The sequence below is a fragment of the Lissotriton helveticus genome, chromosome 9 (assembly GCF_964261635.1).
Source record: "Lissotriton helveticus chromosome 9, aLisHel1.1, whole genome shotgun sequence".
NCBI classification, from domain to species: Eukaryota; Metazoa; Chordata; class Amphibia; order Caudata; family Salamandridae; genus Lissotriton; species Lissotriton helveticus.
In genome coordinates this window covers 547184942-547201035 of record NC_136070.1, presented here as the reverse complement: position 1 = coordinate 547201035, position 16094 = coordinate 547184942, and the positions used below count along the sequence as shown (strand labels likewise).

Here is a 16094-nt window from a genome sequence, read left to right as displayed (position 1 = left end):
GTCACCTGGTGGATCCTCACTATGTACCCTATGTCAAGGAGGTGACCAGAACATTGAACATCTTCTATTTGCATGCCCTAGCCCTAATGTAGTAAAAGCTCGATCAAGATACTTAGACCCTATATACCGCAAAACTAGAATTTCAACAGTAAAAGAACTACTATTGGTGTGTAAATATCCACCTAACGAACTTGTATGTTATAATTTTTATAAATTCTTAAAATCATTTTAAACACTGTACTAATTTGTAAGGAATTTATCTGTAAATTATTTTATATAATATTTGTGGTCCTCAGTTGAGTACCGAAACAAATAAAAAATTTTGACTTGACTTTGACTTGACCAAGAACACCTGATTGAATGGTACAGTAGAGGAAGGAGTCCTGAGTGGGGCAAACAGTGATCCAGTGATCCAAATCCAAAATGTGTTAATCTTGTTTTCAGATTAAAGCTAAAAACATCAGTATACCTACACTGAAAGGAAAACATATCTCAATGTCCATTCCATTGAACTCGTTATCTCAACTCACCTTATTCTTTGAAACCTAAACCATATAATTTTACGGTTTGCTGATTGTATTAAATGTAATTTCAGAAGAGGATTGCTAAAAATAAATTTCTGCACATATCACTGAAGATCTGACTTATCACATCCTCAAAAGGTGTTCTCCGACTGCTTTAAAATTGGTCAGTCCCCTCCACTACTGATGAAACCATTAGCTGATGCTGGAGATAGTGGCTAACGCCTTTCTTGTCTCTGGTGTACGCTTCCTCGCAAAAGTAACAGTTAATCATGATCCCTTACCAATAAACTGAAAGAGAAAACAGGGATTACCGGTGTAGCTCTTCAATGGCCTGTATCATATCTGAATAATCTGTCTCAGCAGATCAAAATTGGGAATTCATGTAAACAAGTTGAAGGGGAATACTACAATGTTCTATTTTAGCTTCACCTCTTTAATCCTTACCTAGAACTGAGTTATCATCAAGTATTCAGGGATTTTTTTTTACCACAAATAGCCTGAAAATACGTAGCTCCAATTTAAAATTTGGGACGATTTTGGGGTCGCCGTGGCTGTGATTTTGCAATATAATAAGCTTTGTGAGCAAGAAATGATTTTATACATTGGTCTCGTAGATCTGGATAATGAATCTCTAGGAAGTGGTATTTATTAAAAACTGAAGTCACCTGTCTTTCTAATATTTCAAAATAATATCCCTTTAAGAAAAAAAAAAAAGCAAAACTCTGGGAAAGGTTAATTCTGACGTAATGTCTTCTCACCACACATTATGTTCTATACATAACATAGCTGGGAGCGAGTTCACGCTGCTCTAACGTCACATCGCAGAAGGCTTTTCTTACCTTTATGAAATAACGCAACTCAGAAGGCACAATGAAGACATCGGGTGTGACATGCATCTGTGCGTGGTTGTAGAAACTGTCATAGTCTATGTTGATCTCCTCGGAAGGTGGATACAATGGATAGTAGCTGAAAGAACAAAGAGTAGTGTCAATTAACAAACTGTGCTCAAGCCTAGGAAATTTAATTGAGTAATATTTGAAGCAGTCAGCCTCAAGGCAACACTAACTAATTCCTTCTCTGTGGATACACATTCACTTGTATAACAGCAATATTTCCATGCACTTCAACCACTCACAATTCAAAAGCAGGTCATTTTTTAACTTGGTATAAAATTAACTTGGTATTGTTTTGACAGACACTTTTATATCACTCAGATCATTTTAAATATCTCCAGGCCTCAGACTAGACCACTTAGCAGTTTGTCTGACTGGGTGCTATGCAATGCCAAAGTGACTCAAAAATAGTAATCAGAACGGTCTCGTCGTGTGTGCGTCACGCCCAGCGAATATACACAACGCTGATGGCTACTTCAATTCTGCCTAAATTCCTCACAAGAGAGGCAAGAAATAGATGCAGCCAGCAATCCAAAGTAACATTAGCACACGAACAAAGAAAATTAATAAAAAACTTGGTGGCAAAAAGTTGATGAGTAAACTGTAGGAAGACAAACTAGTCATCAGATAAACCATCACCATAGGTAACTAATATGTGTTTCTAACGGCTACCTCTTCCCCCAAGGAACCTAACCTAAAAAGAAAATTTAACCAATATATAGGATTCTGGAACAACATCGTCAGTTTCAGAACTCACATCTAAAAAAAAGACTCAAGTCACCTTTCACCAAGCCAACAAGCTCTGATAAATGAAAACTTTAATCCTTAAATCAGTTTTCAGGAGAATGTTTTTGCATACCTCGACTGGGTCAAAGCACTGCTCACCAATGCCTCAGAATCATCACAGGCCTCCCTAAAGAGCATCTTTCAGGCTGCTGCCTGATTGATCATGGGTTTCAGGTGTTGTAAACGTATCTAGGACCCTATTTTAATATTCCTGATTTATGCCCTTATGTGGTTATATCAAAACATATCCTTATAAAGGCATGAGAATCATACCCATATTAAGTCACAGCCAATGCAGTCCAAATACGGCAAGGCTACTCCCATAGACTCCTAGAAAGCACAACGTGTTCTTAAACAAACCAAGCCTCCAGCAGCCCGGGAATTCCCCCTGCTTCTGTATTGATTTGTCCTAGAACTCCTGGAGTCCTGAAAGAACTGCGAGTTCTTAGTAACGTCTTATGTCCAACCTTACGTCAAACTCGGCACCTTCCAGGTATAAATATACCAGCATCTGCCCTAGCAAAACACACAGTGGTTTGGAGCAGATCGGCGATCTACTTGCCCGACGCCCTGCTGTGGCGAGTGCCGAAGGAAGCCGACCCTCCCATTGACGCACTGTGAGAGACGCTGTCTTTTCTCCTACCGAGAAATCCAGCTCCAGTGTTTCCCTGTCACCCTTGCCTGGGAGATCGAGTCCTGAGAGAGACATACAAGACCGCCTTCATTCTATAACCAAGGTACGGAGTTGATTAGACCCTTAGAGAATTATTGATTCAGATTCTTGGCAGAAACTATCTTAACTCAAACTACATCTCACTTACTCCTTCCCTGTACTAGGCTTAGGTTAGGTACACCAGGGTAGGCGTATCTTAGAAGCACCAGTTGAGTACGTTTAGTTATGATTTTATCTATGTATATATTTTATCTATTTTAAACACCGTATGGCTTAGAAACCATACCATGCTTTTACAGTATTATTTCATAATACTCCTTTTACTGTAGGCACTTTACTTTATGACAAGTATTGCAATTGTGGCAACTCACTTCTCTTGCATGAGAAAGAAGACTGTTCAATAAATAACCTCTTTTATTGAAAACGCCCGTCTCTCTATTTTCTCTGCACTTCTGGTGAAACTAAGCATGCACAATTGACTGAGTTAAATAGTTATCTATTGTTTCTGCGAATCTGGAGGTATACTCCTTATTCTGGAGGGAGCAAAATTGTCATGTTTATGCGGTCAGAAACTAATCCCTTCTTGTCTATTCAGGAAAGTTAATGCCTTCTTGTTTACTCGAGAAAGTTTCTAGTGACCTCTGAGCTAGCTGGCATTCATAATTAAGTCTAACATATTCAATAGAGACCTAGTCGACCTAAGTCCTACGTCTAAACTATCGTTTATGTTATTCCAATGCGCAGAGCCTACTGGGAATATAGGAACTACACTACATGGCGCCCAACGTTTGGTAAGGCGATAATTTAAGGCTAGATAATAGAGTAACTCAGTCGTGCTTTTCACACAGACCCTTTTTTCCCATAAAAACTCCAATAGACTTCTGGAGTGGGTAAAAGGTTAATATCCGCCAAAACTTAGTAGGACGAGAATCCTATATATTAGTTTTTGGTTTAGTCAACGTTGAAGGATACAGTGTTCCAAAATATTGTGCACCTAATCTTTGTCTCCTTGAAACTTGCTCTGCAAACCTTTCAGTCAGTAAAATGACGGGAAGTGAAGACGAAAGAGATGCTTTGGCAGCTCAACTTTTAGCGGAGGACACAAGTCTCCGGCAAGATGACCCGGATGCTATAAACATCCCAGTCAATGTAAGGAAGAGTGTAACTTACAAACTTCTAAATAATGGAGTATCATCAAGAGGTGGTACGGTCATATTTGTGTTAGAGGCCCATGAATATCGGCAGACAGAGATTCTATTCATGGATACATTTTCCGGCAGCAAATGCTGTGACACGCGATTTCCACTACTACAAAATAGCGGAATCTCCAGAGGAATACGTCCCTTTCGATAACGTTGAAATTCCACTAACTTACCAAGAGCATCAGCTCTGGTTTAATGGCGCCCTAAAACATCAAAATCACATTACCAGGCTCGGTCCACTAGGTAGACCAGGAGCCACATGGCCGGTTCTAGCCAGCTATACACCACACCCTGACATTGAAAGAATGTCAGACAGAGAACTTTTAGTTCAGCTAAAACAATTAATTAAAATACATAGACAATTAGTCCAATATGTCATGCGGACTTAAACAGTCCAACCAGCAATAAAAATTCCACAGCACACCCCTCACCAGGGAAACACAAATAAAATTACACCACAGACTATACAATCAGTCATTGGCAAATTACCCGCAAAACCGGAACAAATTCCGTTCTGGTTAGCTCAAAAAATTACTCAGATAGAGGCAGTATTTCCTGATACTACACCTAATGAAAAACACAGAATTCTGACAATCTGTCTACCAATGGGGATCGCACCACATGTGGAGGACTTTGACACTTAGGGAACAGTCTTTGCTTCAATATACACAAAAACACATGGTGTTCCGTCTATGGCGGTTATACCAGACGTACTAAGACAGATTCAAAATGAATACAGTCCAGAGCCTGCTTTAAATCTAGGTATGAAATTACTGAAAGACTTTAAGCAAGTCTCGGCTATACTACTAGCCAACATAAAAGGAGAAGCAGCATCTGTGGTGATCCGCCAAAAATTGAAAGAAACAGATATAGCAGAACAACTTTTTGAACTTGACAGAATAATTGAAAAATCCTATGAAGAATTAGGTAGAGATAGTTTGGGTGGGAAACCACTAAAACCACAACTAACTGAAAATCCTGAAAAGAGCTTTATTAAGAATAATCTCATTACTCTAAAAAAAGAAGTGGGAGGGTAATAAACAAACCACTCCCAGAGAAAAACAGTTCCAGTCCAGAGGAAGGTCTCCCCAATGCAGAAATAGATCTCCAGAACGGGGGGGCAGGTCTCCACAACAGGAGCCCTCTGAAAAAAGATACAACCTTAGAAATAGGGATAATTTAAGAAAACCTGAAAGATATCAAGATAATGATACACGTCACTCTAGATCTTTTCAGACTTCCTCACAGAAATCGGAAAGAAGACGACGGTCAGAAAATAAAGAAGAGCGCGTCAAGTCCAAAGACAAGGAACCTGCTCATCAAAGTAAAAAATTACAATTTCCCAAAAAGAAGGTAGCTAGTATTAAAATAAAACATGCCGAGGATTCTGAGGACAACTCAAGAACGGAGAATGGGCACAGACAATGCTAGACAGCGCAGCAGAAGTGACCATAGCTCGCAAGATCCTGATGAATCTTCTGGAGACAGTGGACAGGAATGAATACATTCAGGTGGAAACTGCAGACACCAGAGTTAGTGTACCCCATAAATTATATGAAATAACATTATGTATAGAAGGGGACAAAACTAGGAAAATAAGAGGTCTCTTTTGGGAGAATCTATGTAAAGGCTATGATATCCTGCTAGCAGAGAGAGACTGGCCACCAGAGTTTGTCAGGGAGTGCCCACATGGCAAAGAAATGATTATGCCTGCCTTCTCAAACCACATTCCAATTCATAAAAAATACACATATGCTAGAAAATGGGCAGTGGCCCAAGCCCTTGCATTATATAAAAATCATGTAGGATGGGATGAGGATTCTCCTCACCATAAAATTCAGTTAAAAAATCAACCTACTGCACAGAGGCAGTATCCTGTTAAGCAAGAAGCTAAAAAACAAGTCAGGGAGATCTTAGATCAACTTGAATACCAGGGGGTGTTTGAAACATGCACCTCACAAATGAACAACCCTTTGTTTCCTGTCTCCAAACCAGACGATTCATATCGTCTAGTTTTGGACTACAGACACCTAAACTCTTGTTGCAAAACATTTGCAGAAAAAAACTCACACAGTGCAGCACTAATGAATAACATCGTGCGCAAAAAATATAAAACGACATTAGATATTTCAAATGGTTTCTTCTGTCAAAACATTGCACCAGAAAGCAGGTACTTGACCGCTTTCTCCAGTATGGGGGCTCAGGGGCAATTCTGTCGTCTCCCCCAGGGATTCAAGAACAGCCCAGGATTATTTTCAGCCAGGGTAACAGAAATACTACAAATGTATGATGATGAGGCATTATCTTATGTCGATGATATCTATCTTACAGACGATGACCTGGAGACACGCTTGAAAAGAGTGAACACCATTATACTTGGGTTCGCACCTGAAGGGTACAAATTCAATTTTAAAAAGTCATGAATTGCCCACCTCACTGTCCTATTTTTAGGACATGAGTTATCAAGTAAAGGCAAAAGCCTAGCAGATAACTTCTTAGAGAAGTGTGCAGTACTGCAAGCTCCAAAAACGCTGAAAAACTTACAATCATTTCTAGGTTTCCGGAATTCCGGAAGAACTTACATTCTAAACTACGCAGAGAGGGTTAAACCTCTCTACGAATTAATAAAACCGGATTTCAAACCAATTAATTGGACACAGAAACACACAACAATTTTACGATCAATACAAACAGACATGTTAACTAAAACAAAACTGCAAACACGTGCAAACGAACAAAACCTTGTAATCCGAGTCATCCCAGGAAGATGCGGATTTACGTACCTGACCTCTAATGAGGGAGAAACAGTACCAATAGCTTATAAATCACACTTGTACACACAAGCTGAAATGAAATTCAGTCATACTTAAAAAATTCTGACTGCGGTCCAAACTTTTGTAGCAAAAGGAAGAACCCAAGCCCAAGGCAAGAGCATATCTGTTTTAACAGCAGTATCAGCCCTTGAGGCAGTAACGAGACCGGGCATTCCGAATGCTAAAGCTTTAGATCCAAAATGGATACAATGGGAAAATTCTCTTGCTGCAACAGACGTGATACACGCATTTGATCCCAAAATGAAAAAGCTAGAACATCTAGAATACGAACATGATTGTCCTCTGTCGATCGAAATTCTGCCTCTCGAACAGTACACCTGTGTAATTTACACAGACGTATCTGCACAACACTACGTTGTGGATAAACAAGTTTACAATGCAGTATGCGCGATTGTTAAAGGTCGCTGGCGCATAGGTAAATTCAGACCAATGGTCACTAAAACTGAATCACTCAGAAACTGTACAGCTCAGCGAGCTGAACTACGAGCTTTAAAGATGGCGCTTGAAAATGCCGATCGCGAATTCCCAACACTAATAGTGTGCGATTCGTATTATTGCATCCATTCTTATAATAATTACATGCAGACCTGGAGTAAAAACGGTTACAAAGATGAGACAGGTGTCACAATAAAGCATAAAAAACTATGGGAACAAGTAGTTCTTTTACAGAAAGAACTACGAAAGACTCCCGTGATACATACGCAGAGTCTTCGACGTGATGGCGTTCACGTTGCAGGGAATTCATTGGCTGACAAAGCCAAAACGGCAGCTGTTCAACCGACTTCCGCAGCTACAAAAAAGCGTTCTAAAAAACAAATAGATGGAGAAACCATGCTGGCAGCAAAAGCCTCATTAAAAGGCGGCTATGCGGCATTACCTCTCAACTATCCACTCAACAATACATACATAATTGATGCGAACTCCGTTCCTTTTGCTCGAATCCCTGGAGTGGGGGACAGAGTAATTCCAAACACGAACCGGAGGGCTTACTTGATTCATGAAGGACACATGGGAATGGGTCTGAGGCACCAAGAGATCTTGAAATCTCTAATAGAATTGCAATCACAATACTGGTGGCCGGGGATGAGCGTGCAAATTTATAACTTTGCAAAGGATTGGCAGGACTGCAATAGAGATCGCAGTTGTGAACCGGACCAGATACCAGCCCAGACACCTCTATTAGATAGCATTAGGCTATCTACACGCAGATGTCCGCAGGGAAAAATGCGATCCCAGAAATATTAAGACAAGATTCATTTGGATGTGGCCCCAGCTCCCGGCTGACGCCAGAACTGTTATAAAAGATTTGCGAGTCTTTATCGGCACATATGCAATTGGCATGCTACATTCTGACCAGGGTCCTGCGTTTAGTTCTCGAGCTTACAAGGAGGCCATGGCCAGCTTGGGCATTGCATTGCGGTACTCTAGTCCATTCCATCCTGAGGGAAATGCGGTAGTGGAAAGAAAAAAACGTGACATAAAGCAATCTATAACAGCGAGGGTATTAGGTTCGGGTGATGGGTGGGTCAAACATCTAATAAGTGTCCAACGTAGTCTTAATAATCTGCCAAGAAATTCTCTGGGTGGAATCATTTCTTATGAACTTTTGTTTGGTACTAGAATGATAATCGAAGATCTCGATAGTCAGACTTCAGTGGTGGAACAAAAAACCTTTGATATCAAAGATCGTTTGGCTGTTTTACAGGACTTAAATGAAACAAGAAGAAGTCTAAGTAACACAAAGCTAAAGCCAACGGCCACTGAAGAAAAACCACCTGTCCCAGCAAGACCTGTCTGGATTCCAAAGATTGGGGATCTGGTCAGAGAAAAGATCGCGGTGAAGAAGGAATTTGGGCCTTCTTACAGAAAAGCAGTACCTGTCTTAGCTATCAGCGGAACAAGATCAGTAGTACTACCGCCCCTTGCTGGTAAAAAGGAGAACAGGTTTGTATCAATCGACCTAGTAAAACCACAATCATGTGGCCAATAATAAGTAGTAGGCCCAGTGGACTCCCAAGAAGTAGCATAAGACCAAACCTCGCTACAATTCAAGAGGTTCAAACTGAGAGACTAATCACATTTGATAAACCTGCAGTGAATAAAGAAGGACTATGCAACAAAGCAATGGAACTTGTGCCTCTTGAAACCCAAATTGCAACAATTAGTCAAGAAACACAAATCTACAATGATGTAGCCTCTGACTATACAAATCCAAAGATTAATGAAGATCCGGAAGCAATCGCAACAATTGACAGAACTGCATCTGGCTACTTCATCAATTTCAATTACTTTTCTGAAGATCCAAGTGAACATGAAGAAAACCCAGCAAATAAAACTTTCAAAGAAAAAATAACTGAACTCTTTCATCAACTTGGAGAAACATATCTAATTTCACCATGGATTGAATTGTGGATTGTGTTAGGTGTAATTTCCTCCTACTCTGGCTCTTTTTGGTTTTAAGCTGGGGAAGATTTATTGAGGGAAAATACAGTACAATGGACACAGCAAGTCAGAACATCAACTTGGTTCTAAAGCCTCACAGATCTTCTCACATTGAAAAAAGAGAACTATCACCAGGAAACATCACAGCCATTCCTATACCTGGTGGTGTAGCATGGGACACTACTGATTACGACATCTATGGCCCGGTTGAACTCGTGAAATATCCACATCAGTTCAAGGTTTCTTTAAGTGACTTTGAATCACCAAGTACTTTCTCTGATGATTGGGACTTTGAAAATATTAATAATATGATGTCAGATTTAGAAATGTCAGCAAAATTTACAGAACATGATTATTTAGAAGGTTCATCAGATTATGAAGAAATGTATTGTTTTAATCATTATGGGCATCACTATTTGCATAAATCTGCTAATCCTAGAAATGTTTTTGCTTATAATCAATGGGAACATTGTCCAACACCGCCAAAAGGCAGCTCGAAAACATTTTATGAGAAATTCCCATACTTATTAACGGGGGATCCTACGCATATAACCGGAGGATAATAGCTCGCATATGCACATCACAGCCTCTCTAACGTTACGGATTCACCAGTCAAAGATGGCCGCCCCGCGATCGGCTGAAACCACGTGACACGCCGATAGGCGGAGACGCGTGTCTCATTCCGATTCGCAGTTTCCGGTGTAAATAACCCTGTCCGCCAAGCTCCCATATCTACTCGAGCTCGGCGGAGAAGGGTAGGTCATGCAGCTAAGGCACAAGAGACTGGAGGTGAGTGTGGTAGCGGTATAATAGGGTTTTAGGCTGGGAGTCCCTTGAGGTTGCAGATACAGCTCAGCCATTAACGCTTGCCTGGCGGCTTGTTTATCTTTCACCCCAGTGTTGACCCATGGACACATCCTTGATGCCTTATCCCGCCGACCCCTCTGGTGGCTGGTAGTTCTTGACTGTTAGGTGAGTAGGGAATGCAAGGTTGTCAGAACTGTGGCTTTTTGTTGAATTAGAGTGTGTTTAATTGTTTAACTGTCCACTGAGTCACCTTATGTTTTAATGGGTGTCTCCCTATCTACTGCCTGATGCCTGCACATGGTATGAACCCAGGTATACACCGGAACCTGGATAGCTGCTGCATATTTTAACCTTTTAAATCTTTTTAAACCTTCTTACACCACTTCACCACCTCACCTACTTAGTGATTGTTCTGTGTGCCACACTTTAGACACTAGGCGTACATAACCACTATGGCATGCATTGACTGTTACTTGAATCACAAGTACACCAATAGCATGCACTATTCACAGTTCTTTTCCATGACGTGACGTATTTTTGCATCTTGCAAATTGTTTTTAATCCTTGTTGTTTTATCTCTTTTCTATGTTTAGGCATAGGACAACCCCCACAGAGGTAATACACACAACAACCCACACATGACACCAGCATGTTGTAAATCACCTTTTTATAGGTCCTGATGAATCGCGGGTAACTATTGCCCACTGCGAGAAACATGTCGACCGCCTTCACCACTAGCCCCACCTAGGTTCACCTGACCTTACTCGTTGACTCCTAGTGAGCTAGCACCCTGTTTTTATTTGCAGCCAGGGGACCCCCAGAATAAAGTTCATTCCGGTACCCTTAGCTTCATTTTAATATCCCTATTCACTATCACATACCACCCTGCCCACACACCCACACCTCACCATAAGGCTGTTGGAAAAAGATCTCCGCCAAAGAGCCCCTCTTTGAGGTGAGCCCGTCGGGGATTGCACCGCCTCCCCGACGAGGAGCAACCGCCGATGATGAAGCATGACACCCTTCTGGGTGTGTGAGGCAAATCCATCCAACAAAATGGATGCCCTAGGGTGTTACACTTACACCTTTGGTCACGCCAGATAATTTTTCCCTTAGTCACGCTTAGGAACAGTCCAGCAACCCCTCCTTGTTGTAATCATTGAAACGGGCACGCGCTACGACTGGACCTTCCATTCACCTGAATGGTAAACTGTGTCCGTTGATCTAGTGATCATTTCTTCTTCCTCCCTCTTTTTGGAAAAATTCCCATACTTCTCAGGGTTTAATATCACTGATCCAGAAACGTTTTATTTTAAAATTATGAATAAGACAGGAATGAAAAACATGTTGACAAATACTAAATTGATATATTCTACAAAATGTTATGAAAAAATGTCAACATTTGGTTTTGAATTTTGGAAAAACAACATTGAGACAAAAACTGTCTGGGGTACAAAAGACTGGCAGGTACAAGGTTTAGAATCATTATTCAGAGCCTGCACGATCCCAGAACAAATAATGTTCCTGAATGACCCCATTCAACAAACAACCTGTCTTGGCTTAGCCAAGATAAAGGACTTAAACAAACGGTCTATACCAAAGCCCATACCTGATAGTAATAGCACTACAGATGTGGAGATAGACGTATCCCATATTTTAAACCAAAATAGGACTAATCCTGATTGGAAAAAATGGTTGATCTGGCCCACAGACACTAATAACTGTCAAGATAGATTCCTGAAGAACAAACAGGGGTTCAAACAGAACAGGCCAGACCCAAGATATTCCCAGAGACAACATCCAGGGATAATTACAACATACAGTGTAGGAAAAATATGCCTCGAATGGCTACAGAAATCTACACTACCAGAAATTAAGCAATACTTGACTTTACTTAAAGAAGGTGCTGACTTGCGAGATTTCTTATTGGGACCTCGCAAACAGCGTCAAAAACGTTTCATGTACGCCGGTATATACGCTGCTTACAACGAAGCTTGGAAAGTAACGCAAATTGAAACTGCGGAAAAAATACGAGAAATTGATCGTATTCATTTGGAAAAATCACTGTCTGTAGTGGACAATGGGTTAACGACTCTGTCCTCCAGAATTTATTCACTGGACAACATTGTATCATCTGCTATTGATATAATAGAACAGGATATGCTAATGCTACAACATGGCCAGTCGAAATGACGTTCTATTGTACAGTTAGGCTGGACGTTACAAAACCTCCGTTCAGGCTACGTGCCATGGCGTCTAATCAACACATTGTCATTATTTTCTATCTTTAACCTTACAGATAAACAAATCTCTTTGGCACAAAAAGAAGCAGACTATACGGTGCTGAGCATTGAAAAACTAGAAAGATTGCCATTGACAGTCTCCGAAAGACCCATCATTGAATGGATAATACATGGCACAATTACAATTCCGATAACGACTTTTCAGTTTCAATATTGCCAAAAGCACATACCAGCGGGCCTGTATGAAAGGTTGGGTAAAGGTTACATCAAGTCAACCCGGAATCTACCTTATACACATAGATGAAACAGTGGGGGGAAAAAGGAGGTGTTTCTTAGTGGTAACAACTGTAAAAATTCACTGAGCGCCACACTTCTGTGTCAAGGAATTAACTTACATGAGGGCGCGCACACGGAATGGCCGCCTAACAGGGAGGCTCCCGTTCCCTGGAGAACTTATCCTTCAATAATCCTATCCAACTGGAGATCGAGTGTCCCCAAATGCAGCTGTTTCTGTGGAATATACTGCCATCTGCGCTCGGACTGATTTCTGGGTCGCCAGCTGCACCTGGGATCGAGAGAACGACCCTGTTGTAGTCCCCCGGCGGAATCACTGGAGCTGGCAGGACGCGAGGATCGGATTACTGCTGCTAGGAGAGGCCGGGGATTGCCACGAGGCGGCGGGCCCTAACCGGTGGCCGTGACTGCGGAGATCGCACTCTCTGAAACCGCTGGCGTGGCGCTTGAACCCCCCCTCCCCTGACTACTGTGGAACTGACCTGGTGCCCGAGTGCTTGGCGGCATAGGGCTGCCGGATTTGCCGGTCTTCGTGCCGCTACCACACACGCACGCCGCTGTCCCCAGGGGTCGAAAAAGGGTGCCCGGTGAGAGACTCGGCACTAGCCGCGAGGGGTACCGGATTCCTCATTCTCGCAGTTGTGGGCTGAAGTCACTGCCGAGCGGGGTGCCTTTCCCGAGCTGCTCCCTATTGCCCGCATGAAGAAACGCTGCACTGCTGGAGGTGGAGAGTCGGCCATAGAAGACAGCTGCTTGGAGCCCGCCACTAACGTCCGCTGCTGAATGCTGTGAGTGTCGGAGGAGCTTAGCGGTGATTCCTGATCCCATCGGATCTCTGAAGTGACTGCATCTGCGTTATTCCCTCATCGGAAGGCCATCTGCTGCATCCTTACAGTAGTGAGTCCCCTGCCCCCAAAGTGGCTTAACGCGACTTGCCTTGCACAGCGCTGGTGGGGGAGTGAGGGGAGCTGCAGTGGCGACTGCTGCTTACCGCTGTTTTTTACGTGGACTTGCTCCATTGTCCCGTGTTGGCGCCACTGCTCTGACCTGTGGCCAGATTTGCAGCGCCTAGTCACCACTTCCATAGAAGGCATCGCTGCTGCTCCGCTACATACACGGGGGGCCCCTAGCTACTTATAGAGCACGGCCTCGTGTGTCCAGTCTGTGGCCCGAACGACACATATTGCTTAGAGGCAGGTAAATGACTGTCTTGGCTTGATTCTGCTTTTTGATTGACACCTGTGAGACACCTCTGCTGCACGTGGTGTCTTCAGTACATACTCCCTGACTAGACGGCACTTTGCGTGGCTTGCATGTTTGTAACAGATTACCAGCATAAGAGTGCAGGAATTGCAGATCCTTCGGTATACCTCGCTCAAGGGCGAGCCAAGAGGTGTCGTAACCCCCCATCTGGCCGGAGCGGGTGCACCCCTGTTTCGCTGGACCCCGAGGTGGCGGGCGGTGAGAGGCGCAGAGGCACGATGGTGCGACCAGATAACCGCCAACCGAAAATAACCTTCAACACTGCGAAGAAAGGGTCGAAAACGATGCCGGAGGACGTGAGGACTAGCGGAGCAGGTGCTGCCGGCACTGGATCTCCAGCTGCGGAGCTCGACATGCACAGTCTATTGCAGGAGATGCGACAGGGCTTTGCCACGGTGGTGGAGAAAGTGGACAGGATGTCCTCCAGGATGGACGCTCTTGTGCATAAAGTAGACCAACATAAGGAGCGGATTACGGCAACAGAGCAACGTATCTCGGACAATGATGATATCACCGCGTCACATACAACTCAACTTGCCCGCATGGACAACCTATTGCGGATTATAGCTGCCAAAAATGAGGATTTGGAAGCCCGTAGCAGACGCAACAACATCCGCGTTCCGGAATCCATGGACAGGATGGAGCTATACGTGGAGAACCTCCTCAGAGCGTCGGTAGGAGAAAATGCTTTCTCACCTCAATTTATTGTCGAAAGGGCGCATAGATCGCTGGCCCCCATCCCTATGCCCGGAGCTCCACCGCGACCTATCATCGCTCGCCTGCTGAACTATGGCTGGACGTTGCTCTGAGAGCAGCCCGCACTAAACAGAACCTGCACTACAATGGTATCACCTTCTCAATCTATCCTGATTTTACTCCTCTAGTGCAGGAGGAGAGACGCAAATTTCTGAATGTTAAAGAGAAACTGCGCGAAGCCCAGATAGACTATGCATTGCTTTACCCAGCGAAGCTGCGGATAACGCACCAAGGAAAGCAGCGATTCTTCACAAACCCGCAAAAGGTGGAAGATTACTTGAAAGCCATCAGGAAAGCACAGAGGGGTGGTCAGGGCAAGAACGTTGTACACGAGGATGACCCACCGATACTGGATGACGACAATTGATGTAAAGTGCTTCCACCGGAATAGGAGGATTAGCTACTGTCCTGGCTGGCCAGACCTTGAGAGCATGGTGTCCGACGGCTCGGACGCCACCCTGAGATTGGGGACACTTGAACTCGTCCAGTGGTAAAGTATTCCAGGGACCACTATCCCGCCTTGGCCTCCACCGAGGGTGGTACAGTGCAGGAGGCTAACAGGGGGAGAAGTGGCTGTGCGCTCTTGATGTTGTTTCCCCTACGGGCATACCCCAATCATGGGTACAAGTTGTGGTTGTTGTGGGGGGTAGGGGGGAGGGACAGGGAGGGAATGGGTGGCTGCTGGCATGATTGGGATGCGGTAGTGGGAGGGGGGAGGAGTTTTGTTGAAGCTGGGTTTTTGCTTTACAGGGGGGAGGGGTACTGTTGTTCGGATTATGTGGTCTAATTGTGCACCTGAGAAGAGATGGTACTACAGATACTACTATGGCATGTTGCAATTCTATAATGCTTTTTAGCTTATGGCGCGGTCAAAGTCTGATGCACAACTGAGTTGTAGGTCATGGAATATCAGGGGCCTTAATGCCAAAAAATTTCAAAATGTGATTGCATATTTGGAACGTCATCAAGTTCAGATTGCTATGTTGCAGGAGACGCACATATCACCGCAGACACGCACCACATTCGCCAGCAAATGGGCAAGCGCCCGAGTTTTTTCAACCTACTCCACTTACGCACGGGGGGGTGGCTATCCTGATTAGATGCACAGTACCTTTTCAAATGTGTAGTGAATTGTCAGATGTGGAAGGCCGCTTTGCTATGATGTGGGGACGCCTAGGCCGTGATACCATTACATTAGTGAACTGTTATGCACCTAATGTAGATATGCCAGTCTTTTTTACCACATTATGGGGCAAGATCATGGACGTGGGCTCCCGACATATCATCTGGGGGGGCGACTTTAACTTAGCGCTGGCGCCTCATCTGGATAGGGCAGACGGAGTGACACATTACAAGCCTAGATCCAGAGAGGCCTTG

At 43.5% G+C, this 16094-nt stretch overlaps 1 protein-coding gene across 1 annotated transcript in view; it reads right to left on the bottom strand.

The window, feature by feature from the left end:
- POLA2 (DNA polymerase alpha 2, accessory subunit) overlaps nt 1–16094 on the bottom strand; it is a 273226-nt gene that overhangs the window by 10907 nt on the left and 246225 nt on the right. The window contains exon 17 of the mRNA XM_078660428.1: nt 1364–1490. Coding sequence (XP_078516554.1) covers nt 1364–1490 — 127 coding nt within the window. The remainder of the gene's footprint in view (nt 1–1363; nt 1491–16094) is intronic.